Source organism: Drosophila pseudoobscura, chromosome 2, assembly GCF_009870125.1.
Source record: "Drosophila pseudoobscura strain MV-25-SWS-2005 chromosome 2, UCI_Dpse_MV25, whole genome shotgun sequence".
NCBI lineage: Eukaryota > Metazoa > Arthropoda > Insecta > Diptera > Drosophilidae > Drosophila > Drosophila pseudoobscura.
In genome coordinates, this window is record NC_046679.1 from 6,740,748 (window position 1) to 6,767,030 (window position 26,283).

Genomic DNA, 26,283 nt, shown 5'->3' on the forward strand with positions numbered 1-26,283 from the left:
GCTGATCAGCATCTAGAGATAATCGATCCTTCGATCTTCCAGTGAGCCGATCTGCGGGGGAATTCCCGGAAAGAGCTGCCACATGCTGGGTCTGGCCGAGCTGGGGACCGTTTGCAATCCCAGATCCTGCTCCATTGTCCAAGACACTGGCCTGCCCGCTGCCTTTACCATGGCCCACGAGCTGGGTCACATGTAAGTAGTCGCTGCAGTTTTCTTTTCCCAAGATTCTCTTTGATTAATCATTCCCATATATATAGCCTGAATATGCCCCACGACGATGACAAGCAATGCCAGCCGTACAATACGAAATCGGGCAGCAACAAGGAAATGCACATCATGTCCAGCGTTATGGGCATCCATATGCATCCGTGGTCTTGGTCCAAGTGCTCGCAGCATTTTGTGTCCGAGTTCCTAGAGTAAGTGGATCGAAGGGGGGAAGAGTGCTGATTAATACCTGCCATTAATCTTCTGCAGAAAGACGGACAAGTCCTGTCTGGAGAACACACCCTCCTCGTACATACCCAACGAGACGAAGAGGCTGCCGGGCGAGATCTACTCGCTGGACAACCAGTGCGAGCTGATTTACGGCAACCAGAGCACCCATTGCTCCATGGAGGAGGAGTGCCAGCGGCTGTGGTGCAACCGGACCCACACGAATCCCCACGACCAGTGCCGTTCCAGCAACCTGCCCTGGGCCGATGGCACGCCGTGCAACCAAAACCGACACTGGTGCCAAAAGGGCAAGTGCGTGCCCCGGAAGGGGGGCCAGCTGCGCAAGGTGAACGGCGGATGGGGGCCTTGGACAGTGTTCACGCCCTGCAGCCTCACCTGCGGCGGTGGTGTTCAGGAGTCGCATCGTGACTGCAACGACCCGGTGCCCGACCACGGCGGCAAGTACTGTGTTGGAAGCCGCAAGAAATACCGCTCGTGCAACACACACGAATGCCCTCTGGGCACGCCCGATCCCCGCGAGCAGCAGTGCTACGATATGAACGGAAGAAACTTCAACATTCAGGGCATCAGCCCAGCCTCAAAGTGGATACCCAAATACGAGAGTAAGTACCGCGCCCTGGATACATCCATTTTGGGGCACGTCTTTACTGAGTTTTCTTCACAGGAGAACCGTCCAAGCAGTGCAAACTGTTCTGCCGCGTGGATAATAGTATTACGTATTTCAAACTGAAAAGCAAAGTGGCGGATGGCACCACCTGCACCGTGGACAGCTTCGACAAGTGCGTCAACGGCATCTGCAGGCCGGCGGGATGCGACAATGAGCTAAACTCGATTGCCAAGCTGGGTATGTGCGCGTCTCATGAGTTCCTCAATTACTCAGAAATACACCGTCTCTATAAACTTTTCTACATTTAGACAAATGCGGCGTTTGCGAGGGGCAAAGCGACACATGCGAGGAAGTAACCGGAAATCTGTACGTCTCCGATCTCCTGAAACTGAAAGACCCCACCAAGACCCTCTACTATGTGACGACAATACCAAAAGGTGTGTACCCCCAATAATTTGCATCCGCTGTTGTCAGCAGCGCAGCACCAAAAAAAAGGGAAACATATATAATTAATGTTTTGGCTAATTTCATAAGTAAATGCTAATGGTAAATGTTCATGCCTTTTGGCCTTAATGTGCAAATCATTTACGTACCCATACACATGTACGTCCGTATGTGCCATCGCCATATTTGTGGAGGCCCGTGACTTGTCGCTGCTCCCCAATCCAATGACCGTTGATAGTGCTTTCTGAATGGGGTGTTTGTGCTGCTGATCGGCTGGTGGTGGCTGTTGCATCGGCGCCAGGTGATTGCCCCCAAGACCCTCACGTACGCACTGATTACTGAGTAGATTTGCACCATTACGGAAATGGCCAGACCAGACTGCACCAGGTCATCGCACATTAATTACAGCCTATCTATGGAAATCGCAGTCCTTATCACTTGCTGGCGCCACTGGCAATCTCTTAAATACAATCAATGACACAGCACAGCACGGCACAGCACGTGTTTAAAACTTTTAATTGAATGCACTTCAGCTTAGGCTAGGTTAACATAACCTAACTTGATATTTTCTTCAGATCGATTTCAAAGACTTTGCAACACTGACGGCCGGCAACACTTACTTGCTTCCACATTAGTGTTTAAGAGGTTTTTCTATGTTTCTATAGAAATGTATTCTATGAAAATACAGTCCGTACTGTTATGTGCAGAAATGCATTTTTTTTCCAACGTTCCGATAACCAAATCGAAGTGCGTCAACTGTTTTCACGAAAACAAAAAGTGTTGTTGCCGTAACCAATTATTCCGAGCCAAAATGAGGTTCAGATAAAAAAAATATTTATACATTACAAGAAACGGTGGGATTTTTTCAGATGTGAAACATCGATGCCCACTGCCACCGTCCACCACTACGTTTTGAATTATATGTGCCGGGAAACAGCTGTCTTAACCCAGATGTTCTATTACGCGTATGTTACGAGCACAGTCTGTGCTGTTATGCGTTAGACGTTTTCACGAAAGCAAAAAGTGTTGTTGCTATGACCAATTATTTCCGAGTCGAATTTGAGGTTGGGTTAAAAGGGTTAAGGCTCAAATGCCATTGCAATGGTGTCAAATGTACATATGTTAATGATAGCCTTTTCCCACACAGCACATCTGCAAGGAACAGTGCATTTAAAAATCATCGGCGAAACTTCGATAGTAGGGTGCGGTTTAGATATATTTCAGGTGAATAGTGGAATAACTAGGAAATTTTCGGAACGGCAAAACCGTACGGACCATCCCAGAAATGCATTGTGTAACATTACAAATAGGTTCATGGATTGAATATATATTTTGTCCATAGTTCCGATAATACACTGTACACTAATAACACTGTTGGTTTTATTGTTTTTGGACATTTCCAGGTGCGTCAAATATCGTCATCACACAGCCTGGCTACCCGGAGCAAAACTACATAGTCCTGAGCGATGACAAGCGAGCGCCAATTCTAAACAGAGACGTGGTCAAGACATATTCGTTGAAATTTGTTTATGCCGGTGTTACTATAGAGTACAACGGCTCCAACAGCCCAATGGAGCGTGTGAACACGACCTACTCATGGAAGCTGTCTCGTGATCTAGTAGTTGAGGTAAAATAGGCTTGAGGCTTCGTTAAGTGTCGTCGCGTATTAATAACTTCCTATCTTTGGGTGCCAGATCATCTCTATTGACCTGAGTCCGGCCAAAAAACACGACACAGTACTGATTTCGTACTCTTACACCATTGACAAGCCGATGACCGCTGAGGCGACGGAGGTCGAGATCTATCGTTGGGAAATGCAGGCGTGGAGCACCTGCGACTCGCTCTGCCAGGGCAGAATGTATCGTCAGCCAGCCTGCGTTAGCACCACAAAGGGACTCAAGGTGGCGCCGCAGTTCTGCGATGCCACAGCCCGACCCATGGCCGAGGATCTCAGCTGCAACATGGATTGTCGTCTAACGTGAGTTGTCAGAATATCCGAAAATCTGTATGGATTTCATCTCATTGATTTCCCTGCACTTCTAGTCTCAATGTCACGAGCATCTCAGAGTGTTCGGCGTCCTGCGGGGAGTTGGGAACGCGCGAGAAGAACTTCAACTGCATACAGACATTCCCGGATATTCAGCGATCAAATATCGTGGACATGTCTTACTGTAAGCTCAAGTTCGAGGTGGTACACCATGAGAAGTGCCGCGAGGGATGCTGGAAGTATTCGGAATTGACAGCGGTGAGTAGTCCTTGGCATCTCTGAAATTCTTCATCTGACTGTCTCTCATTCCTGGCGGCACAGTGCTCCAAGTCGTGTGGCACAGGCACCCAGAAGCGCGAAGTGCGGTGTTATCTGCACAATGCCCACGTCAGCGACGATCTGTGCAGTCCCCGCACCAAGCACCAGTATAATGAGCTCATCCATTTCTGCAACACCGAGCCCTGTCCTGTCTATACAGAATCGCCGGTAAGTGATATCAGCCACTCTCCATCCGTTCGATACCTATGCTAATGCCAATACACCCAACCCAAATACAGAATGCAGTTTCGCTGAACAATTGGGTGACTGGAGACTGGGGCGACTGCAATGATTGGTGCAAGAAGAGCCGCTCCGTGAGCTGCTCGCATCCCTACGGGATCGGTTGCGACCGAAACAGGAAGCCCAAGGAGGTGCGCAACTGCTGCCAGATCAAATACACCAGCGAGTGGAGTGAGGTGAGTCCTGCTGATGGATAAGTCTCATTGTGAAACTGATTGTACCTCCTTCGCAGTGTTCTGTGCAGTGTGGCGAGGGGCAGAAGAGGAAGCTCCAGCGCTGTACACGTGTGTACAAGCCCGAAGTGCCGGGCTCGCCCAAGCGCAAGGTGTACATCAATGACTCGTACTGTCTAGCCCGAAAGGTTCGGAGGCCAACGCTCCGCACAACCACGAAGACGTGCAAGATCAACTGCAAGTGGATTACCTCGAACTGGACGCCTTGCCCGGCGGACTGCTCCGAGGAGTACCAAACGCGCTACGTTCGCTGTGAATCCTGGCAGGGCGACAGCATAGAGGAGGGCCATTGCGCGGCCAAAAAGCGTCCAACCAAGCGGCGCATCTGCAACAACTGTGTGCGTCGGCAATCGAAGGTCATCTCGGAGGTAAGTCCCGAAAGAGTGTAAGACAAACAGGTACTACGTTGAATTCTCTTTTCGCAGTGCAACTGCGATGGCTACGAGACGCGAAGAGTGTTCTGCTTCGACTCTCGAATGGGTCGCATAGCCTGTCCCACCAGATCGAAGCCGCAGAAGCACAAGTGCCTGCCCCCGGCCAGCTGCAGGAGGCGCAGTGTCAGCAGCAGCAGCAGCATGACGAGTGCCCGCCGACCGCAGAGCTGCAAGGATCTGCAGCGCATGCATGGCATCTACAAGGATGGCGAGTACATGCTGATGGTGCGGCTGCAGCAGGTGCGCATCTACTGCCACCACATGAACAGTCTGACGCCGCGCGAATACATAAGCGTGGAGCCGCAGGAGAACTATTCCATTTACTACGAATACAAGACCAAGCTGATGAATAGCTGTCCGCCGGCGTCCCGGGAGCACGAGTACTACAATGACCAGAACTCTGGGCGCACGCACTTCAGCAAGCTGCGCCTGAACATCACCGATCTGCGGATCATCGATAATGATTTCGAGTTCGCCGAGTCGCGAGGTCAACGCCAGAAGCTCGGGTCGGCGGGCGACTGCTACAACCGCAACATGCAATGTCCGCAGGGGGATTTCTCCATAAACCTGGAGCGTACGGGCTTTGCCATGCGCCCCGGCACCGTTTGGAACACACATGGCAACAGGGTGGTCATGAAGCGTAGCAGTGGTGTAAGTACTAGTCTCAGCCACAGAAACTGATCAATGCCGTTCCGATCTCTAACGACGATCTTTCCCTACAGTTTGACACCGCGAAGCTGACGCGAAGAGCATTCTGTGGGGGCTATTGCGGAGGCTGTTTCATTTCACCCGAGGCGGGACTTTACCTCGACGTGTTATGACGTGTGTGGGACAAATGCACTGAATTTACAAATTTACATTTGAAAGTATTAACCAGTTTTAAAGGTCCGAAACCAACCAGGTCTGGCCGAGGTCCAAAAGTACGTGGTAAATTGTTATTCCTTCCCCCGGTAATCGGGTCTACGTCCCGGGAAGGACCACGAAGGTTAACCTCAGAGCAATGCCCTCCCATTCCAAACGAGTAGCTCCTGCTGCGGAAATGTCCGAGGGTTAACCCTAGCCAAGCATTACCAGCCACCTACAACGATGGACCTCCCGTTTCAAACGAGGACTAGCCGCTGCCAGCCGCAGCACCACCCACTGACGATCGTTTAAAGTATTCTCGAATATTAGATAAGATTTATCATCATAAGGAATCGGGTCGTGTCAGCGGAGACCGAACAAAGCAAAAACTGCAATATTAACAATTTGGGAGCACGTGTACATATAATATTACTTTGCCCGAAATTAGATCGTAGACATTATGGCCATTTAAAGCAATAAGGTGTGTACATACTTACCTGGGGATATGAGCGTATAATTTATTCGTTAAGATTGAGTTGACCAAAATACAATCCATATGTTGGACAATAACCAATAGATAGTATATTTAACGCTTATTTATGCTTACAATGTTGCAATGCTGGTCTGTACAATAATTGTATTTGTTAAGCTACGCAATTAATTAGTTAAGAAACCCACGTAGAGATATAGAGATATTAATGTACTAGGTGCTTACGAATGGTAACTAAAACGAAATACTCATATTATATAGGAGAAACACCCAACCCAATCCAATGCAAGCCAACCGCACAAGCCAAAACTATTCATCTAACTAACACACTGCTGAAGGAACGAAAAAACAGTTTCAAATAAATAACAGTCACTGCCAAACCTTATATCTTATACCCGGTGCTCGTGGAGTGAAAGGGAATATACGAGTGTGTAAGAAACAGGCATTTACAGGTCCAAAAAAGTATACATAAGAAGGATCGATCTAAGCACATACTTAATTGTCAGTCCGTCTGAGATATACCATTCGATGATCAAGCATTGATATGTGATGCTCAAGTATCTAGATACAAGTTCGCCTTTTGATTCTGCTTCTCTCTTGTGATAGTGATTCATATTTTTCAAATTGAAACTAAATCACTTGCACAGCTGTGACACAGAAAAACAATCTGAGTAACGGGTATCGCATAGTCGGATAACCTCGACCATATCATTCTTACTTGTTAATGTTGAATTCATCATATCCCTATGGCCTAAGTCCCGGTACTAAGTATCCTCGCTGTATGTTTTGATACTTTTCGTATTACATTCTAAGTTATTAGTTATACAAGAACGTCTTTTAACAAAATATTTAATGTGAATTAAAGGAATTTAAAAGCTGTTTACCAACCAATCTGCTCTTGCGCCTTCATTTGTGGGGAAGTACTCGTACACCAGATGGTAATAGAAAAGTTTATCATTTATTTAAAGTATGTATTTCATATTTTTAATGGAAGATATATAATTGGCTTTCATTACACTGACTAGGGGCTGAAAGCTCATTGATATACATTTGATTGTAGATGTTGTCTCATGTTCTTAGACGCTACATACACCGACGATTTCTACTCTACCAAAAGTTGTTCTTCATAATAAAAATCCCCGGTTCTGTTGCTGAGTGAATTTCAGTGAAGGATGTGCTCTGGCAACAGGCGGTGGCCTTTGTGCTGTTGTAAATTTGAAATGGATGATAATTGTGCGATGGTATCGCTGCTCTTGTGTATCACTGGGCGAGCCGACGGTGTTCAGGGGCGGCCCGCTGACGTTGAGGGTATTGCTGTTGGTTTTTGTTGCCTTTGGAAGTCTTTCGCCACGTGGGAAAGATTTAAAAGCATTTGCGGTGGACAATGCCGGGGCCGGACTCATCGTACTCCTGTTTCGAGATCCACATCTGCTGGAAAGTGGAGAGAGAGGCCAGGATGGAGCCACCGATCCATACGGAGTACTTTCTCTCAGGTGGCGCAATGATCTTGATCTTGATGGTCGATGGGGCCAGGGCAGTGATCTCCTTTTGCATACGATCAGCAATACCTGGGGGCAAACGGCACAAATAAGCATCAAGGAAGGGCAACGACAACGGATGAGCAGGGCTTACCTGGATACATGGTGGTACCGCCGGACAGCACAGAGTTGGCATACAGATCCTTACGGATGTCCACATCGCACTTCATGATCGAGTTGTAGACGGTCTCGTGAATACCGCACGACTCCATTCCCAGGAAGGAGGGCTGGAACAGGGCCTCGGGGCAGCGGAAACGCTCGTTGCCAATGGTGATGACCTGTCCGTCGGGCAACTCGTATGACTTCTCCAAGGAGGTGGAGGCGGCAGCGGTGGCCATCTCCTGCTCGAAGTCCAGGGCAACGTAGCACAGCTTCTCCTTGATGTCGCGCACGATCTCCCGCTCGGCAGTGGTGGTGAACGAGTAGCCGCGCTCGGTGAGGATCTTCATCAGGTAGTCGGTCAAATCGCGACCGGCCAGATCCAGACGGAGGATGGCATGGGGCAGGGCGAAGCCCTCATAGATGGGCACGGTGTGGGAGACACCGTCACCAGAGTCCAGCACAATACCAGTGGTACGACCGGAGGCGTACAGGGACAGCACGGCCTGGATGGCAACATACATGGCCGGGGAGTTGAAGGTCTCAAACATGATCTGAGTCATCTTCTCGCGATTGGCCTTGGGATTAAGGGGGGCCTCTGTCAATAATACTGGATGCTCCTCGGGGGCCACACGCAACTCATTGTAGAAGGTATGATGCCAGATCTTCTCCATGTCATCCCAGTTGGTGATGATGCCGTGCTCAATGGGATATTTCAGAGTGAGGATACCACGCTTGCTCTGAGCCTCATCACCGACGTACGAATCCTTCTGACCCATACCCACCATCACACCCTGGTGGCGTGGGCGACCCACAATCGATGGGAAGACAGCACGTGGGGCGTCATCACCAGCAAAGCCGGCTTTGCACATGCCCGATCCGTTGTCGATAACTAATGCACCCGCATCATCGTCACACATCTTGGCAGTTGATTATCTGGAAACAAAAATGCAATCGCACTGTCAATTTGTTCGTACTTATCGAGCTAAAAGTGTCCTTTACGAAAAGTTCATAGAACCCAAATTGACAAAATCAAACTGATTGGAATTTTCGCGAATGCTGATCTTTTTTTGCTTTTTTTCGTCAATCCGATTAATCTTCACTTTATAAATAGATCATGCCCTTTAGAAGACGATGGATTCTGTGCTTCTTTGGCACCACTTAAATGTTAAGAAATAATCCTGGAATGTATCGGTTCTGTGTGATTCTGTATCCTTGATTCTGTCAGCCTCCCAGCGATAAAACTCACACACCTTTTAGGCGAAGGAAAGGATGTAATTAGAATTAATTCGCACGTTGACGATTCTTGTTGACGGCTAGACTCAACAACAAATGGCACGCCGTGCGGTCTGTAGTGCCTTTATATTGGGGGCTCTCGCTCGAAGAGATTTTGGCTAGCTGGCAGGGCAGTACTCAGAGAAAGAGATGCGCGAAACTAGTGCGAGGCAATCATCTCGAATCGATCCATATAAGCCGTTTTCTTTGTTCTGGTCACAGCATGAGAGAAGTTCGAGATCTTGGGGTGCATGCGACACACGAGGCCCCTTCGATTAGGTAGTTGATGTTGATGCATTCTACAGTCGAAGTTAATGCTGGATAGTCCATCAAGTAGGGCTATTTCTTAAGGATACTGAGGGAAGTGTAACGTTTAACCCTTTCAACAACCCAAAATACCCATCGTAGGGGAGATGTAGAGAGAGAGCCAGAGTTAGATAAGAGAAAGACACACACACACACACACACACACACACACACACACACACTTATACGAATGATAAACAAATGTGCGTGACAAGAATTGGCCAATCAATATGCTTCAGTAGTGGGTAATGCGGGCCCCGGCCCCACCACTTCCTTGTCCACTGCGGTGGCCGACGACTCACTCGCATCGCAGAGAGTTCAGAAAATAGAAACGAACCCTAGAAGGACCGACGCAAGACAATTGGCATGCCATGCCATGGTACGTGGACCCTGAGCTAACCGATAGAGATGAGATGCACATGCACAGGGACAACGGGACGGGACACTGGCAGGCAGTGAGAGACGGCACCAAAATAGATGCGCCAAGCAGAGCGGCACCTATTAATCAACATCAAGGTTGATCGAGATCGAGATCTCCGAGCGCGGTGCTCGAGGAAGCGGCATGGCATCCATGTCGTCGCCGCAGTCCCGAAGTTGCGAAATTACCGTGCCGTCCATTTATCAGAGCAATTAACCACAGTCCGCGCCGACACCGATGCATTTTCTCTCATTATTTTTGTTTTCCCCAATCGATGTGTATTTATCCTTTTAAGTACATTTATTTCTTTTTTTTTTCTTCTTTTCTATTTGGATTTTTTTAGAGCTTTGCTAGTTGCTATTTATACTTCGCACGTCTATAAATATTTGCCAATAGTTCGGAAGTGAATAAGTGGAATTCTTTTTAGAAATTGACTTGCCTTCGGGTGTCGAACCTCAAAGTGTTCATGTGCATCAAAGAGGCATGATACTCTTGGCAAGGGTATGGCATATTTGTCCAGAAGCTTGCACAGAAATCCAAAATCCATAAGTACCAATGACCATGAATATCAGTAGATATGTATTTGATGGTCTGAAGCGTCGAATTATGATCGAACTCATATTAAAGTTGAGGTCTTTTTGGTCTGCACCTTGGGCCTGCTTCTAAGCCTGGGAATCGCCAATTGCACGCGTGGCCGATAAGAATACACGTCAGTCCTTGGGGCAGCTTGTTGGATGGAAAATTGCGATTGATGCAGACATCTACATATATGCCCTTATCCAGCCTGGCGTCCTGCAGTTATATTCTGGGTATAGCAGGCCTTCTTTCCCGCAAGTGTCATGTCTCTCCTTAAACTTAATTTACACGAAGGTAGTTTATGGATTGATCTAGTTAATGTTTGATCGGAGACTTAAAACTTTTTTGATCTAGTTCGGAAAAAGGCGTATCATAAGATTGATTAGTTTCAGAATCAGGTTGATCCAAAATGCGAACAAAATGGAGATTTAATTGTTTCCACGCATTCGACATGTATGTTACATGTTCCTTACATGACATTAGCACAGTGCCGCTGATTGTTGGATATGTGAACTAAAGTTGAGGGCGCCAGTGTAGAATGTAAAATGTAAATTCAATTCAGCCCACTGCACATTGGTCAGACAGCCGATATTTTGGCATCAATTCAAGAATTTCAAAGAATCTATACCTCTAAGCTATACCTGGTTATCTAAATTATTTTACTGCTTTTGCGCATTTGCATATATATTTGCTGTTTGTTCAATTGGGTTGGACCACTGTCCATTCAGTATATACAATGTATGTAGATGTGCCAATTCGTACTCGAGACAGACCGAAAGGCAGAAGCGCTCCGCTTGCAAGATCCGAACCTTAAAAAAAATCGTCATCCATCCACCTGGCCATCGACAACAATCTTTGAATTTCCGTTAATTCTTTAGCATCGAATTAAGATAGACATTTAACATTAGCATTAGCGATTAACTAACGTTCCGCGCAGGCTAGCGGGATTTCTTAGTTCAGGATTATCACGCAGCTCTCGCCACAGAGTCACTGAACGCACGGTGGGACACGACACAGGAAACTGTGAAAATATAATATCTTCTACTAGTATTTAATGAGAATTATAAATTTAGAAACATGTAACAATTAATTAGAGAATTATATACGAACAGCTACACATATATGACAAATTTGGCTTCAGCCTAATTGAGTAGATTCTGAACAATTTCAAATGCCTCCGCACTGTTACACGTGCTGGCCACGTTGTTAAAATGGTGCGGATAATCGTCCTTTAGTTCCTTCACGAAGGAAACAGCACTGGCAGTGGATTCGCTATCGCTTAGTTTCCCATTCACGAGCGCATTAAGGGTGACGGCCACCATCTGGCCAATGTAATCGACAACACTAGGACGCGCATTCATGTAGAGGACGCGGAAAGCCATGAGCACTATGTCATAATCTTCGGGGTCCTGGCGGAGGGGCAGATTGTGCATAAAAACTGGCAGCACGAAACCTAGAGGCATAATATTGCAATTGGTTATAATCAGGCGTGCCAGAGCCCCGCAGATATTATCCACTGCAAAGGCATCAGTCTCCCTGGCGATCGCATCGGAGAGAGCTTGCAAAATCACTGAAAACGAGCCAAAAGAATGTTCTTCAGCATTATAGACGAGTTCGCCCAGGCCGAAGAAGCAGCAATGACGCGCCTTGGGTTGGCAGTCGGTTGAGCCTTCTAGGAACACGGGCAAGAGGTCATCGAAATAGGTGACCACACGGATGCCCAGCGGCCGGATGCACTCGGACAGGACGCGGTAAACAAGAGTACGCTGATTTAGATCATCGTTTTTCTTAGCCTTTTCCTGCAAAAACGGAAGGTTATTTAGATCTGCGGATCACCAGCGAAATCTTACGCTTACCAGTTGGGTCAATAATAATTTGTACAGTCGTCCAAAATACATTGAGTATGTCTCCGGGTCGAGAGCGTAGCTAATCGTGACCACGAGATTGGCAGCACTCTCAATAACCATCTCATCGTCCTCGCTCTCCTCGGTGTCCGTATCGCCCTCGCCATCGTCCACGTGCTCACTGTACTGACAGGCCGTTTTACTGAGTAGCACATCTGTGATGCCCTCAACGACAGCCTCTGCCAGTTGAGCCAAGGGCAAAGCCGCTTTCTTGACGGCCTTGAATAGAGCGCCGAGGTTTTCCAGTATTGTACAGACTATGTCCGGCTCCTCGTCTTTCTTGATAAGGTGAGTAAAATGTGGCACAAGGATGGTGCATGCAAGCTTCACGCCGTCTATGTCAGCCGTATAGCCGAGGGCTATCACAAATGCGTAGAGGGCGTCGATGGATGCCTTGCGGATGACTTCCTGGTTATGATCAATATTTTTGTGCACCACTTCGAATGCCTTCGTAAGGTAGGGCGTAAAGGATTTGCTTGAATTCACAGCAAAATCCCTCAAGGCCAATGTGGCCTCCTCCTTCTCAAGGACAAAGTCATTTTCCACCTGCAAGTCATCCGAACCATCGCCCACATCATGATTATTGGATTCATTGTCACATTCGGTAGATGCCACCGACTGAAGCATGCGTGCCACAAACCTTGGGAACGCAGTATCCATATTATCAGTCAAAATGAACGATAGTCCGGAAAGCAAAGAGTAGATGGCACGCCTCAGGTCAGGATCATCTGGACCCTGATCCAGCATTGTCAGAGAAAACTGCAGTGTACAATCCGTGAGATGAGTAAAATTCTCTTTTCCCACAGAACTGGCGATTGAAGCCAGTGTATCTATGGCCACAATGCGCAGCTCATTGAGCGGCGCGGAGCATTCATAGACCAGATAGTGCGACAGTATATGCACAATCGGATTTAAGTACCGCGAGAAATTGGTCTTCGATACACTGGCCACCGTTGAGATGCTGATTAGGGCAAGCTTTCGAATGTGCACGTGGTTCTCTTGGTCCATGCATTCGAAGAGACTGAGAATAATTTGAGATTACTATATGAACACAATGGGCAATAGAAACTATAAATTACCATTCCATCACCACCGGCAAATGTGGTAAAATCTCATCTTCAAGGTGATCACATAAATCTTCCAGAGCATTGAAGATTCGATTTAGCTTGTTGGGCTCCACCGAATGGGTCATCTTCGCCTCCACAACCACTTGATGGATGAAATCGAGCACCACGGGCATTATCTGCGGTGCAAATGTGGATATCTCGGGCTGCATATGCTCTGTGAACTGTCCCAGGGCAAAGAAGGCCACGTTATGCACGCGGGGATCCGGATCGATAACGCCCCTCTGGATGATGAGGCTCAGCAATATTTCCAGATTGTTCCGTTTGATGTACTCCGAGCAACCCTCGGAGATGACGGCTATGCACATGAAGGCGCCGCGACGGCGCAGTGGATCGGGACTCTGGAGAGATGGCTCGATAATTGGGAGAAGAGCTCGAAGAAGCTTCTCTGAGGATAGGTCGAAAGCCATGTTATCGAGGGCTTGGGTGGCAGCGCTGCCGGGACTATTGAAGGTTCCCGTGAAGTAGTCATCCTCTTCTTCATCGCTGTCGAATACACTGCAGATCATCTCGAAGATGGCGACCAGGATGGGCCCTAGCAGCTTCTGTTTGACGATTGTCCGCTTCTTTACGCTCACTACGCGTCCAACAAAGTCCACCACCTCAATACGGATGGGAGCATAGAACTGCTTGTTCCTCAAAATCTCCAGGCAGAACTGAACGACGTTCTGTATATTCTTATTGAGCAATTTTGGGGTATTCTCGACCATGGAATCAAGCATGTCAAAGCCGGTACTGAATTCGGACACGACTCCCTTTTGGGCAAATGCCTGCAGGGCAAAAAGCATCAGGGGCACGGTATTTTCCAGCGTCTCCTCTGTGTGGCTGTCAACTAATGGAACCAGGAAACACATTCCCATCATCATATTGGCTACAGTGGTTGTGGCCATATCTCCTTTGGCCTGGGCTGCCACCAGTACACAGGAAAAGAGTTCAAAGGCCGCCGGCATGCGGCTGAGAAAATGATCTGGGGCAGCCTCGGCCAGCGTACAGAATATGGATGCCCCAAGCTCACTCTTCTTTCGATCGGGCATGTTGCAGAATCGAAAACTGATTGCCAGCAAATCAGCCAACCACGAGTCCTCCTTATCCGCCTCATGACGCACCAAAGTTCCAATGAGCTTTCCAATCGCATTCCTTACACCCTTTTGCTCCTCTCCTATCAACGCCTGGAGCATGCAACTCTTTATTTCCTCCTGCTGTTCGGGCGCCGCCATCTGCCAGTGATGCAGTTTCTGGAGTCGTTTATTCATCAGGAGAACTGCGAGCTGGCGGACTGGTGCCTCTCGAGGCGACACCAGAATCTGGCAGAGCCCTGTCAGGGTCTGCGGATTCCTAAACGCCTGGCCCAAAGCTGTAGTGCACTCGTGGATTCGCCTTGTATCTGTGCACATGATACCGCCAATTATGTCCACCAATGCCGCCTCCATACTTGACTTGAAACTATATATTTTAGTTTATTTTCGGAAAATAAATTGTAATTTCGTAATGTGGTGCGACCAACTTTTTAGAAAAAACTATTCGAATGTGACCAAATGCTCGATATGCTTCTGACGTTTGTTTCCAAAGCACCTATATTTTTATCGATGAAAATATATATAAACCCCCAATGCTTTCAAGGATTTCCGATGTGTAGGAAAACTGGCAAAAAGTTTTTAAAGCAGCGCACACTGGGCGGAATTCCCAAATAAGTGGCATAAAGTCGAACATTTTGTTGAAGCAAATATATATTGAAAGAAGAATCCCTATATAAAAAATCGATACATTTTGTTGCTAAAAATGCAACCCTGTCATTCTGATCAAGCTTCAAAGTCAGTTGATTAGTCAGCTGATTCCTGCGACCAAATTAGCGGGAAATTTTTATTTACTTTTTATTCACCAGTGCAGTGGCAATCTCAACTCTTAACTCAAGTCTCAATCGATAGAACCCGTTTTCTTTATACTGGCAACGCCTAAGGAAAAGTCGTCCCTGTACTCTATGTTTTATTGTTCAGTTTATTTAATAGTTTTAACTGGTTGTAACTGGAATTATGTATTTTACTTTTGCGTTTTTTTTACCTGCCTGTTTCATATTACAGCCATGTGGCTCTCTAAATATCCTGATAACGCGAGATCCCAGGAATACGAGAAGATGCCATATTCCAGCATATATTGCTATTGGTTTAATTTCATCCACCATTGGGACAGAAACTGTGTTTCGATGGATATTCAAAGAGGTCTTTCTCAACGTTCATTTAATCATCAAACTCGTGTGGAGTGGGTGGCTGCCAACCGCCAAAGGCCCTCTCCAATTCCACGGCCAGGTGCAGACACAAGCGATCCTGATGGGGCGCCGCAATTACGGAGAATCCTATAGGCAGGCCCTGTTTATTAACTCCGACTGGCACATGCGTGACCGGCAGGCCGAGAACGTTGAAGATCAGGGTGTAGTCGATGCCCCACAACGGCAAAACCGTCCACTTGTGCCTGGCGGCCGGCGAGCTCATGGTGGGGAATAGGAGAACCCCGTTCTCCCCTAGAAATGTCTGTATGTTGGAATACAAATTGGCATTAGACATCATCGGAGATTGCGTGCACGCTAATTGGCCACTTACACTGAACTCTCCAATGAGCGCCCTGGACTCCGCATGGTATTGTTCCATTTGAGGTCTTCCCACAAACGCCTGGCAGCGGCGCATAAGCTCAAAGATCAGGGCGTTGGTTGTGTAACTCGACTGACCGCGGATGCTGCGAAACAGTTCGCCCAGAGTCTCGCGCACTTTGCCCGACCCCTCCGTTGGCTCGGCCTCCAGCAGGTAGTCCATCTGGTGCATGCCTGCAATCCCGGCCAGGGCCATCTCCATGGAGTTGCCGAGGTTTGGAAGCTTGGCGCGTTGCACATCCAGGCCGAGGGCTTTCAAGTGCACCACAGCCTTGCGAATTGCGTTTTGGATCTCCCCCTCCACCGACTGATGCATCCATCCGTTGATGCCCTCGAACCCCATGGCATAGTGGATCTTCAGTTGGCTTAACTGGAAGGGTTCCCTCAAGCGCAGTGTGGCTGCCTTCTCGCTGCCAGCCATCACCTCGAGGAGATCAGGTAGATCCACGGCGAAGCGACTGATGGGTCCCTCCACCAGATATTGCTCAAAATCCTCGGCGATCGAGTTGGGGAAATGACCGCCCACGGATACCACTCCGCCGGACGGCTTGTGGCCAAAGATGCCGCAGTATAGACTCGGGATGCGAATGGAGCCGCCAATGTCTGAGCCGATGCCGAAGAGGGAGGCGCCAGCGGCATTTAAGGAGCCCTGAAAGGAAACTCTTTCGTTCATCGCAACATAGGGTTGAGGGGAATGTTACTACTCACCTCACCTCCAGAACTGCCACCGGGTGTGCGCTCAAAGTCGTACGGATTGAGGCAGCGGCCATTGAGCAAGGTGTCCGTCTCAATGCTGAAGCAGTACTCGGGCGTGGCAGAGACCAGCAATGGAATGGCTCCCGCAGAACGAATGCGCTTCACGGCGACGCCATCGTCCTGCGCTTTCACATTCCTTCTGGCCAAACTTCCCACGGCAAAGGTCATGCCGCCCAGGGCACAAGATTCTTTCACTGTTAGGGGAAGTCCCAGGAGGGGGCGATCTTTGAACAGCTTCTCCACATCGTTCGAACGGGCTATGAGGTCATCAGCCGACGCTGCTTCCTGCAGAGCTTCGGGAAAACGAGACTCGACCAAAGCATTCAAATGAGGATTGACCGCCTCTATCCGTTCTATGTAGGCCTTAACGAGTTCCACGGAAGTCAACTAAAGTAGCAATAGATTAGCAGTCGAACCAAAATATGGATTTGTATTTCTCTTCCTTCATATCGACTCTCACCTGTCGCGTACGCAGACGTTTGCGCAGCTCCTGGACGCTCAGCGTAAGCAGGCGATTCCTTATGGGCGGCAACAGGGTTTCTTGTGCTTTCGGCGGGTACCAGAATCTGTCCAGCAGCGGTCCGACTATCAGGGCGATTGCCTTAACGGCAATCACAATTAAACGCAGAAATAATTCCATTTCAGCCCGCACGCGATGGCGAATGAAGAGGTATTATATGGGGAAGAGAATTCACAAAACTTTCCGGTGTAAAACGTGTATAGCACATACACAGCACATATATGTATGTATATGTATAGTCAGCAGAGGCAGCAGTAAAAGCAGAAACAGAAGAGAGAGATGAACAACAAAGGTAGAAACAGATTGGCAGGAAGAGAGGGAGTAAGAGCGATCACAAGCAAGCGGTAAACGCGAGCGAGAGTGGGCTTGTGTTTACTAAAATACCTCTCACGGCTTCCAGCTGTCACGAATACGAATTCGTGTAATCTATGTGTTAAGAAGTGTATAATAATAAGGGCTCGCGTACACTGTAGCTGAAAGCTTAACTGATCTGAAAGCTTTTTTCAGGCAGAATCAGCTGGCAGGTGCGTGCATTGTACGCTGATCTGATTGCTGAAAGCTATTACCTCCCTTTGTCTCCCTCCTTAAGTGGCATCAAATAATTATTATGATAATTAATTGGGGTATATTAGATTTGTGGTGAAAATGGATTTGTGTAACGTCCAGAAGGAATCGTTTCCGACCCCATAAAGTATATATATCAGCATTAATAACCGAGTCCATTGAGCCCTGTCTGTCTGTCCGTCTGTCCGTCCCTATCAGCGCCTAGTGCTCAAAGACTACAAGAGCTAGAGCAACGACATTTCATATTCAGACTTCTGTGATATGTCACTGTTACAAGTATTTCAAAACTTGCCCCGCCCAATGCCGCCCCCAAAAAGGGCGAAAATCTGCAGCATCTACAATTTCAAAAATACGAGAAAACAGAAAACGCAGAATCGTAGAGGATGACTATATCTTCTATATCTTATATCTATATAATTATTCAATAAAAATCAAGAATAACAATTATAATAATAGTTATTCAATAAAAATCAAGAATAACAATTATAATAATAGTTATTCAATAAAAATCAAGAATAACAATTATAATAATAGTTATCCATAACAATTAAAATAATAGTTATCCATAACAATTAAAATAATAGTTATTCAATAAAAATCAAGAAATACAATTATAATAATAGTTATCCATAACAATTATAATAATAGTTATCCATAACAATTATAATAATAGTTATCCATAACAATTATAATAATAGTTATCCATAACAATTATAATAATAGTTATCCATAACAATTAAAATAATAGTTATTCAATAAAAATCAAGAATAACAATTATAATAATAGTTATTCAATAAAAATCAAGAATAACAATTATAATAATAGTTATCCATAACAATTATAATAATAGTTATCCATAACAATTATAATAATAGTTATCCATAACAATTAAAATAATAGTTATCCATAACAATCAAAATAATAGTTATTCAATAAAAATCAAGAATAACAATTATAATAATAGTTATCCATAACAATTATAATAATAGTTATCCATAACAATTATAATAATAGTTATCCATAACAATTAAAATAATAGTTATTCAATAAAAATCAAGAATAACAATTATAATAATAGTTATTCAATAAAAATCAAGAATAACAATTATAATAATAGTTATCCATAACAATTATAATAATAGTTATCCATAACAATTATAATAATAGTTATCCATAACAATTAAAATAATAGTTATTCAATAAAAATCAAGAATAACAATTATAATAATAGTTATTCAATAAAAATCAAGAATAACAATTATAATAATAGTTATTCAATAAAAATCAAGAATAACAATTATAATAATAGTTATCCATAACAATTATAATAATAGTTATCCATAACAATTATAATAATAGTTATCCATAACAATTAAAATAATAGTTATTCAATAAAAATCAAGAATAACAATTATAATAATAGTTATTCAATAAAAATCAAGAATAACAATTATAATAATAGTTATTCATAACAATTATAATAATAGTTATTCAATAAAAATCAAGAATAACAATTATAATAATAGTTATCCATAACAATTATAATAATAGTTATTCAATAAAAATCAAGAATAACAATTATAATAATAGTTATTCAATAAAAATCAAGAATAACAATTATAATAATAGTTATTCATAACAATTATAATAATAGTTATTCATAACAATTATAATAATAGTTATTCATAACAATTATAATAATAGTTATCCATAACAATTATAATAATAGTTATCCATAACAATTATAATAATAGTTATTCAATAAAAATCAAGAATAATAGTTATAATAATAGTTATTCAGAAATGAATATATTTAAATGCTTTTTAGCATGGTGGACATCTTTTATCTATAATATCCGCAAAAAAGATGGTTTTTGATAAAAGTTTTTCCTCAAATATCTAAAGAAAAGTCCAGAAAATTGTCCTAACCTTGGCTTACGGTATATCTCTTAACTTTTATTACACCAGAAGCGATTAGAATAATGAAAAAAGGTCATAATTTGTCTTTTATTTCGTTGCAATAATTATAATCGTATGATTGTGATGAATTATATGATGGTAGATCGTTAAGATAATGATAATGATAGCAATTACCATTTCGACTTCAAGTGCCGTCTGGCCGCTCGAGTACGAATATATTAAACAATCCGTCATTGAACTTTTAAACAATCAAATGAACTAAACCACAAACCTTAACTTAACTGGAAATTTCACTTAGAATTAATTGCGTGCGGCACTGGGGGCACCCAGCCCTCGAAGACGGCCTCAAGCTCGGCGGCAATCTGCAGACAGAGCTTGTCCTGGTAGGGAGCCGCCACCACCTGGATGCCAATTGGCATGCCGCGCTGGTTAAGGCCCATTGGCACATGGGTGGCCGGCAGACCCAGGATATTGAAGAGCAACATGTTGTCGATGCCCGTCGTATTCAGAACGGAGGTGTGGAAGCAGAGCGCGCTCGTGTGGAAGGTCGGCAGCAGCAGGACACCGCGATCGCCCAAAAGTTGCTGTGAAAGATTTGTGCACAAGCCATCGTATAGGGACATTTTGGATGGTTTCGATTCACTTCAACTTACAATTATGTGTTCTTTGATCTTTTTCACTTCATCGCGGTATTCTTGCATGTTCCCAGAGGCCATCAGTCCATTGAAGCGTTGCATCAACTCCAGGAACATTGCCTCCTTGGTGAACAGCGAGTGCCCGATGAGGCTGTTCATGAACTCCATGATCAAAAGGCGCATGGAGGGCGGACGATCGGGTCGCTGTGTCACAATGCTGGGCAAGCCCTTCAGATCCACCAGAGACACCAAGGCAATCTCCAAGGAGTTACTCAGGAAACTGAAGTCCATCTGTTGGGGTAATTTATAGATTAGATCAAGGCGATAACCTGTTTGGAAGTTTGGTGACCTTTTTGGCGTTGATGCCAGCTTTCTCAAAGCATTTCACTGCTTTCGTGACGGCCATCTTGATCTCAAAGTCCACCACGGGATGGGTGAAAGAGTTCAGGCCGGAATAGCCATAAGAATAGTAGATCTAAGAAGTAGAAGACTATCAGAGAGATGTCTTTGATCTTAGCTGGTGAGACATAACCTTTATATCCTTGAGGGGCACGGTTTCTTCCATCTTCAGCTTGTGCTTGTTGTCTCCCGCCATGATCTCGAGGAGCAGCGGCATGTCGCGGGCAAAGCGTGTGATGGGTCCAATCTGCAGCATGTCCGGGAAACTCTTGTCCGTCAGCGAGTAGGGGAAGTGACCCTTGACCGATGTCAGGCCCCCCGTCGGCTTGTGCCCGAAAACTCCACAGAACAACGCGGGCAAGCGGATGGAGCCACTAATGTCAGAGCCAACGCCAAAGGTGGTGGCACCGCAGCCATTGAGCGTTCCCTCGCCTCCGGAGGAGCCCGCCGAAGTCCGACGCATGTCGTAGGGATTCAGACAGCGCCCATTGATCACGGTGCTCGTCTCGAAGCTCATGCAGAACTCGGGAGTGGCGGAGACGAGCAGCGGAATGCCGCCCGCGGCTCGGAGGAGCTCCACCACATCTCCATCCTTGGCGGCCTTCATGTCCTTGCGGATAATGCTGCCCACGGAATAGGACAGGCCTAAAAGCATAGGGAAATCAGCTGGGAATGGTTTCAAACCTACCTTAATGATTACCCTTAACGCCGCACGATTCCTTGACGGTGAATGGGATACCCAGGATCGGGTATCGCGTGTACAGGGCCACCCGATCGAACTCTGTGCTGGCACGGGCTATGAAGTCATCGGCGAGCCGTGCGTCAGTCAGGGCCGCCTTGAAGCGCTCATCGACCACGGCATTCAGGGAGGGATTCACTTCACGGACACGTGCGATGTACGCACTGACCAACTGAACCGAACTAATCTGGGGATGAAAATGACATGCAAATGCATGCAAATGTGGCGATTGCAGGGCATGACGTTCGGATCGATTGGAGCAGAGACTAACCTCGCCGCGACGCAATTGAGTGGCCAGCTCAACGACGGATCTGTTCAGCAGGGGATCACTGATGGGCGGACAGTTGGGAGGCCTGCGGACCATCACCAGATCCAGAATTTTGTTCACCAACATGCCGAAGGCATTCAGCGCAAAGGCCAGCAGTCGCAGGATGATCTCCATGTCAAGCGATTACTCTGATGTACACGAAGGGGGGAGAACGGTCTGGGGTCACCGAAGGTGGCCTGAATTCAAATCGGAAGAACTTTGAACGGTGTGACGGAAGTGGACTAGCTGGACGTGGAGTAGGGGCTGCTTGATCGGCTCTGGAACACCACCGAACGCATTGACTACGGATCGCGGACTACGCGTGTCGATTCAAAATGAAACGAATTTCATTGTTTCATTGTCTGAATTTGAATTTGAGTTTAGTTTCAGAGTAGCAGGCATTTTCCAGCACTCACTCGAAAAACATAACAGGGCTGGAGAGAAATGCAGAGGAATGAATGAATGAAGTGAATCATTTCCCAAATGAATAATCGCGAGGACGGGTTTGTCATGAAAGATGCATTTATTTCTGTATGTTTATTAGTAATCATTTAGTTATTGTTACACTTATCACTTACGTGCTAAAGGAAAGTTCAACAAATGCAAAAACTGTTAGCACATTAACTACTCTTTAAACAAAACGTAAGTCGAAACGGCTATAAACCCGATCATAACAAATAACAGGGTACTTGGAGACAGTACAGTTGTAGGAGAGACAGCGAATGATTCGTAGAATGAGAGTTAACTCAGTTAGGCAACTTGGTAAAGGCGCGAAAGAGACGTCTATACGTATATGAATATATCTTGTTCTTCTTGGCATTGCTCCAAAATTGACATCTATGTATGTATGCTTAGGTATATGTATGTATGCAGCTATATATGTATATGTATATGTATGATAGATATAGGTATGTATGTATCATTCTCTGGCCGATCTGGGAAACTTGCTTAGCATATTTCAATAGACAATTACGTGGTTATGTTTGCTCGTACTATCTTTCTCCATAGAACACTGAACATGACATCGATACATTTAATCCTAGAACGGCAATGCTTCGTTAAGCTGTAGAAAACTGCTGGTAGTAAAGGAATTTATAAACAACATAAAACTGTGGTTAGTCTAGGGAATTTGTCTTCGAAGCATTACCGTTTTGGGATTCAAAGTTACAGAACCCTTTTAAGGCTAAATTCTTCATCTTTCTCTCTACTTTATTTGGTTTCTTGGTTACATCATTCATATGTCTGATTATCATTGATATTTTCTGTAGATTTGTATCTGAGGAGGGGGATATGTGTCTGTAATCATGTTTGTGGGTTCTAGTCTCGTGTGTTCTGTATAATATTATTATTACTATTATTATAATTATTATTATTATGTATATATTTGTTGTAGTTCTATATGGTATGGTTTAGCATTAAAATATTTATTGTCTAAAACATTTCGCCCCGAGCTTAGTGCCACCCTAGACCTAGATCTATACCTTCCCCCCGAAAATATCTGACCCCCCCAATTCTAACTAGCACACACCTTTGGCTACTTACAGATAACTTTCTTCGCTTTCTTTCCATTTCTAAAACACTGTTTAAATTTATAATTCAATTAGTGTCTTTCTTTCTAATATTTCTACTTATTTTCGGTTGTTCACAGTCTGATTGGATCCAGGAAATTCCGGTTTAGCGGAGCACTTCCCGTGCACACAGAAATCTTATAGGCCTAGGGAGGTTTTCGGGTATCGGCTCAGGGGTTCGGGCTCAAAACTCTCGGGGCTCACGAGAGCTTTGGGCCGTCTTCTCTTTACGGGAAGTGCAATGCCAAACCGATCCTGGAATATATACTGTGGATTCACCATATTATTGGATGTGGATGTGGGATTATCCCATCTTAGGTCATGTGCAGATCCCCCTTGAGGATGCGTGTAAAGGTCTTCTTGAACTGCTGGTTGGCCAGGGCGTAGCAGAAGGGGTTCATCGGACTGTTGGCATAGCACAGGAAATACGAGAACATGTACAGATGCTCGTTGGTGCACGGCGGATTCCGGCAGAATCCCTCGACCAGGGCCAACACATGGTAGGGCGTCCAACAGGCCACAAAACAGCCCAAGATGAACGAGATCGTGCGGAACGCTTTGCGGGCACGATTCTCGGACTTGGACTTCTGTCTACCGCCTCCACCTAGCGCCAAGGGTAGGGCCTTCTTGCTCTTGAAGTGCTTGCCAATCGAGTGGATGAAGGCCCGCTTGCTGGAGCCGCGATTCGAGATGCCGTCCGTCTTCTGCTGTGACTCCTCCTCCCGATCTCGTCTGCTGCCGCCAGCCAATCCACCCCCGCCAGAGCTGCTGGTGGTGCCCGAGGTGGAGGGCATCTTGTTGGTGTTACTGTCGGAGGTCTCACGCTCCTCGATGCGCTCCAAGGCCGGAGGAGGGGCCGCAGTCTGAGTTGGTGTCCCCGTCGCCGTCGCCAGCGCCTGCTGGGTCTTCACCTTGGGTGAAACCGGCGGCATGGGCGAGTACAGTATGGCATCTTTGCTGCTCGTCTCCATGGGACTGGAGGCCCTCCGATGCGGACAATCCGCCAGAAGCTTGCCACTGGGCACGTCCAGCAGGCAGATGGCCTCGATGCAGCTCTCCCGCCGCACTTTCGCAAAGTCTTCGATGCCTGTGTACGAGACGAGAAGACGTTTTTCAATGGCAACTGCCTCCTGACTTTGACTCTGGTTCTGGCTGTGGTTCAGGCTTAGGCTTAGGTTGAGGCTTTGGCTTTGGCTGGGACTCTGGTTCTTGTTCTGGTTCTGATTTTGGTTATGGTTTTGGCTGGTTGAGTTATCAGCCTTTGGGGGATGCTTGCGTGCAGGTGGCGGCGGTGGGAGGGCGGGATTCGTTGGTCTCACGGAGCAGCTGATGGTGTCGTTGGGGGAGGTGTTGTTGGTGGTGGTGATGGTGGCCAGCATGGCAGAGCTCTCGTCCATGTAGCGCAGCTCGGAGTTGTTGGTCATGAGGTCATAGGTCATGGCCAGCTCGCTGTTCCCCGAGCTATTGCCAAACGGACGATCCGAGTAGTCATCAGACAGGGGAGTGGGACACTGGAAGGCATCAGGCGGTGGCAAGATCGCCTGCACCAGACCCTGATGCACCTCTTCGCTGGGCACTTCAATGGGGGCCAGGTCGACGGGCGACAGGGGATCGTTGGTGAACTGAGCGGGGGCCTGGGCCTGGGCCTGGAAGTCAATGAGGCGATCATGCTCCGCTATCTGGGAGAGAGTGGAGCAGGAGGTGCGCTTGGGGGGTCGGTCCAGTTGGTGGTGCTGGTTCTGGTTCTGGTTCTGGTTCGGGTTCTGGCTGTGGCTGTGGTGCTGCTGGTGCTGATGATGAAGGCGAGCAATGCCCACCTCTTCCTTGCTCTGGGCCCGCTGCAGACTCGTTTGGTGTGTCGGGTGGTGGTGATGCGGGTGGTGATGCGATGGCGATCGCCCACCGCCCATGGAGTGCATGGCCTCGATGGACTTGGAGTTGGTGGTGCTCTTTTGCAAGTTACCTTTGCCGCGGGTGGCCAGCAGGGCGGCCTGGGCACCGAACACCAGCCCGATGGAGGATCGCTTGCGCATGTTGCTCAGCTTCTGCTGGGTGATCAGCTGCTGGGCCTGGTTCACCGACGACTCCTCGTCCGAGTCGAAGGCCGGGCTGCTGGAACGTTCGCTCTTCTCCGCCTCCACCGCATCGCGCTTGCGCGCCTCCTCGATCTTGGCCGCAGACGCGCGACGCTGCTCCGGGGTCATATTTTCCACCTCCTCGGCGGCCTGGGCCAGAGGATTGGACTGACCGGAGCCGCTCAGACGCTTGATGACCGTCGTACAGGCGGCACTGGCACTGTCCAGATCCGTCTGACCGCCGGCCAGCTCCACCTTTGTCTTCAGTATCTTCTCCTCGATGACTCCGATGCCGGCCGCATGTCCTGCCATTCCGGACATGGCCCCGGCACTGAGCGCCACCATGGACTGCATCTTGCGCTGCTTGGCCTCGCTCCGTTTCTGCATGTCGTAGGCCGTTTTGTAGATGCCCGCGTACAGGACGAAGAGCACAATCAGCGTGGTCCAGTAGTAGCCAATGATCAGGGCCGTGTTGAAGATGGGGTCCTTGAGGAACTGCACTGCACACTGGCCCGGCAACAGGTCGCGCTTACCCGTAAAGTGCTCCCAACCAAAGATCGAGATGAAGAACAGAAGGGCCGGGATAATCCACGTGATAGTCACCATGTAAATCACACGAGTCCTGGTCCGCCAGCTGCGGTACTTGGCCGCAATCTTCACCGAACAGTACCGATCGATGGTGATCAGCAGCACTGTGTACTGGGACACCAGGCATACCGTGTAGTCCACCGACAGCCACAGATCGCAGAGCACTGGCCCCAGGTCCCAGTAGCCCTTCAGCACATAGATCGTATAGAATGGCATCGAAACGGTTCCTGTGGATGGATGAGAGAAACCGAATGATCTTCCGAAAACCATATCCTTGAGAG

The 26,283-nt window shown here is 46.8% G+C and overlaps 6 protein-coding genes across 8 annotated transcripts in view; 1 reads left to right on the forward strand and 5 right to left on the reverse strand.

The window, feature by feature from the left end:
* Nucleotides 1-6,940, forward strand: part of AdamTS-A (ADAM metallopeptidase with thrombospondin type 1 motif A) — a 33,687-nt gene extending 26,747 nt beyond the window's left edge. For both annotated transcript variants that reach the window (XM_001358097.4, XM_015183041.2), the window contains exons 5-17: nt 43-192; nt 258-416; nt 475-1,055; nt 1,118-1,297; nt 1,369-1,497; nt 2,908-3,131; nt 3,199-3,482; nt 3,548-3,749; nt 3,813-3,977; nt 4,049-4,225; nt 4,282-4,650; nt 4,708-5,367; nt 5,439-6,940. In XM_001358097.4, coding sequence (XP_001358134.3) covers nt 43-192; nt 258-416; nt 475-1,055; nt 1,118-1,297; nt 1,369-1,497; nt 2,908-3,131; nt 3,199-3,482; nt 3,548-3,749; nt 3,813-3,977; nt 4,049-4,225; nt 4,282-4,650; nt 4,708-5,367; nt 5,439-5,537 — 3,379 coding nt within the window. In that variant the 3' untranslated portion in view covers nt 5,538-6,940. The remainder of the gene's footprint in view (nt 1-42; nt 193-257; nt 417-474; nt 1,056-1,117; nt 1,298-1,368; nt 1,498-2,907; nt 3,132-3,198; nt 3,483-3,547; nt 3,750-3,812; nt 3,978-4,048; nt 4,226-4,281; nt 4,651-4,707; nt 5,368-5,438) is intronic.
* Nucleotides 6,941-7,297: 357 nt separating this feature from the next.
* On the reverse strand, nt 7,298-9,097 carry Act88F (Actin 88F). Its single transcript, XM_002137119.4, has 3 exons — nt 8,940-9,097; nt 7,682-8,622; nt 7,298-7,617 (listed from the first exon to the last, which is right to left on the reverse strand). The coding sequence occupies exons 2-3, from the start codon at nt 8,604-8,606 to the stop codon at nt 7,412-7,414; spliced, it is 1,131 nt and encodes a 376-aa protein (XP_002137155.1). The 5' UTR covers nt 8,607-8,622; nt 8,940-9,097; the 3' UTR covers nt 7,298-7,411.
* A 2,203-nt stretch (nt 9,098-11,300) lies between these two features.
* LOC6896971 (importin-4-like) lies at nt 11,301-14,848 on the reverse strand. Its single transcript, XM_002137120.3, has 3 exons — nt 13,245-14,848; nt 12,118-13,186; nt 11,301-12,060 (listed from the first exon to the last, which is right to left on the reverse strand). The coding sequence occupies exons 1-3, from the start codon at nt 14,717-14,719 to the stop codon at nt 11,404-11,406; spliced, it is 3,201 nt and encodes a 1,066-aa protein (XP_002137156.2). The 5' UTR covers nt 14,720-14,848; the 3' UTR covers nt 11,301-11,403.
* A 407-nt stretch (nt 14,849-15,255) lies between these two features.
* Nucleotides 15,256-17,374, reverse strand: LOC4800953 (fatty-acid amide hydrolase 2-A). The gene is made up of 4 exons (XM_001358098.4): nt 17,147-17,374; nt 16,639-17,073; nt 15,884-16,579; nt 15,256-15,814 (listed from the first exon to the last, which is right to left on the reverse strand). Exons 1-4 carry the CDS (start codon nt 17,324-17,326, stop codon nt 15,524-15,526), a joined length of 1,602 nt encoding a protein of 533 aa, XP_001358135.3. The 5' UTR covers nt 17,327-17,374; the 3' UTR covers nt 15,256-15,523.
* A 2,371-nt stretch (nt 17,375-19,745) lies between these two features.
* LOC4800956 (fatty-acid amide hydrolase 2-B) lies at nt 19,746-22,121 on the reverse strand. Its single transcript, XM_001358099.4, has 6 exons — nt 21,736-22,121; nt 21,426-21,651; nt 20,859-21,370; nt 20,676-20,801; nt 20,345-20,617; nt 19,746-20,275 (listed from the first exon to the last, which is right to left on the reverse strand). The coding sequence occupies exons 1-6, from the start codon at nt 21,904-21,906 to the stop codon at nt 19,982-19,984; spliced, it is 1,602 nt and encodes a 533-aa protein (XP_001358136.3). The 5' UTR covers nt 21,907-22,121; the 3' UTR covers nt 19,746-19,981.
* Nucleotides 22,122-22,272: 151 nt separating this feature from the next.
* Nucleotides 22,273-26,283, reverse strand: part of mAChR-B (muscarinic acetylcholine receptor) — a 71,197-nt gene continuing 67,186 nt past the window's right edge. For both annotated transcript variants that reach the window (XM_001358095.4, XM_033376630.1), the window contains exon 4: nt 22,273-26,229. In XM_001358095.4, coding sequence (XP_001358132.4) covers nt 23,654-26,229 — 2,576 coding nt within the window. In that variant the 3' untranslated portion in view covers nt 22,273-23,653. The remainder of the gene's footprint in view (nt 26,230-26,283) is intronic.

Excerpts from the sequence above, each read along its gene's own strand:
- Act88F (XM_002137119.4), bottom strand. The coding sequence starts at position 8,606 with ATGTGTGACGATGATGCGGGTGCATTAGTTATCGACAACGGATCGGGC. Across the intron at positions 7,618-7,681 it reads CGGTACCACCATGTATCCAG|GTATTGCTGATCGTATGCAA; the intron begins GTAAGCCCTGCT and ends GTTTGCCCCCAG.
- LOC6896971 (XM_002137120.3), bottom strand. The coding sequence starts at position 14,719 with ATGGAGGCGGCATTGGTGGACATAATTGGCGGTATCATGTGCACAGAT. Across the intron at positions 13,187-13,244 it reads TTGCCGGTGGTGATGGAATG|TCTCTTCGAATGCATGGACC; the intron begins GTAATTTATAGT and ends AATTATTCTCAG. Across the intron at positions 12,061-12,117 it reads AATTATTATTGACCCAACTG|GAAAAGGCTAAGAAAAACGA; the intron begins GTAAGCGTAAGA and ends CCGTTTTTGCAG.
- LOC4800953 (XM_001358098.4), bottom strand. The coding sequence starts at position 17,326 with ATGGAATTATTTCTGCGTTTAATTGTGATTGCCGTTAAGGCAATCGCC. Across the intron at positions 17,074-17,146 it reads AACGTCTGCGTACGCGACAG|TTGACTTCCGTGGAACTCGT; the intron begins GTGAGAGTCGAT and ends TTGCTACTTTAG. Across the intron at positions 16,580-16,638 it reads GTGGCAGTTCTGGAGGTGAG|GGCTCCTTAAATGCCGCTGG; the intron begins GTGAGTAGTAAC and ends GTTTCCTTTCAG.
- LOC4800956 (XM_001358099.4), bottom strand. The coding sequence starts at position 21,906 with ATGGAGATCATCCTGCGACTGCTGGCCTTTGCGCTGAATGCCTTCGGC. Across the intron at positions 21,371-21,425 it reads GGAATCGTGCGGCGTTAAGG|GCCTGTCCTATTCCGTGGGC; the intron begins GTAATCATTAAG and ends CTATGCTTTTAG. Across the intron at positions 20,802-20,858 it reads TGCCCCTCAAGGATATAAAG|ATCTACTATTCTTATGGCTA; the intron begins GTTATGTCTCAC and ends TCTACTTCTTAG.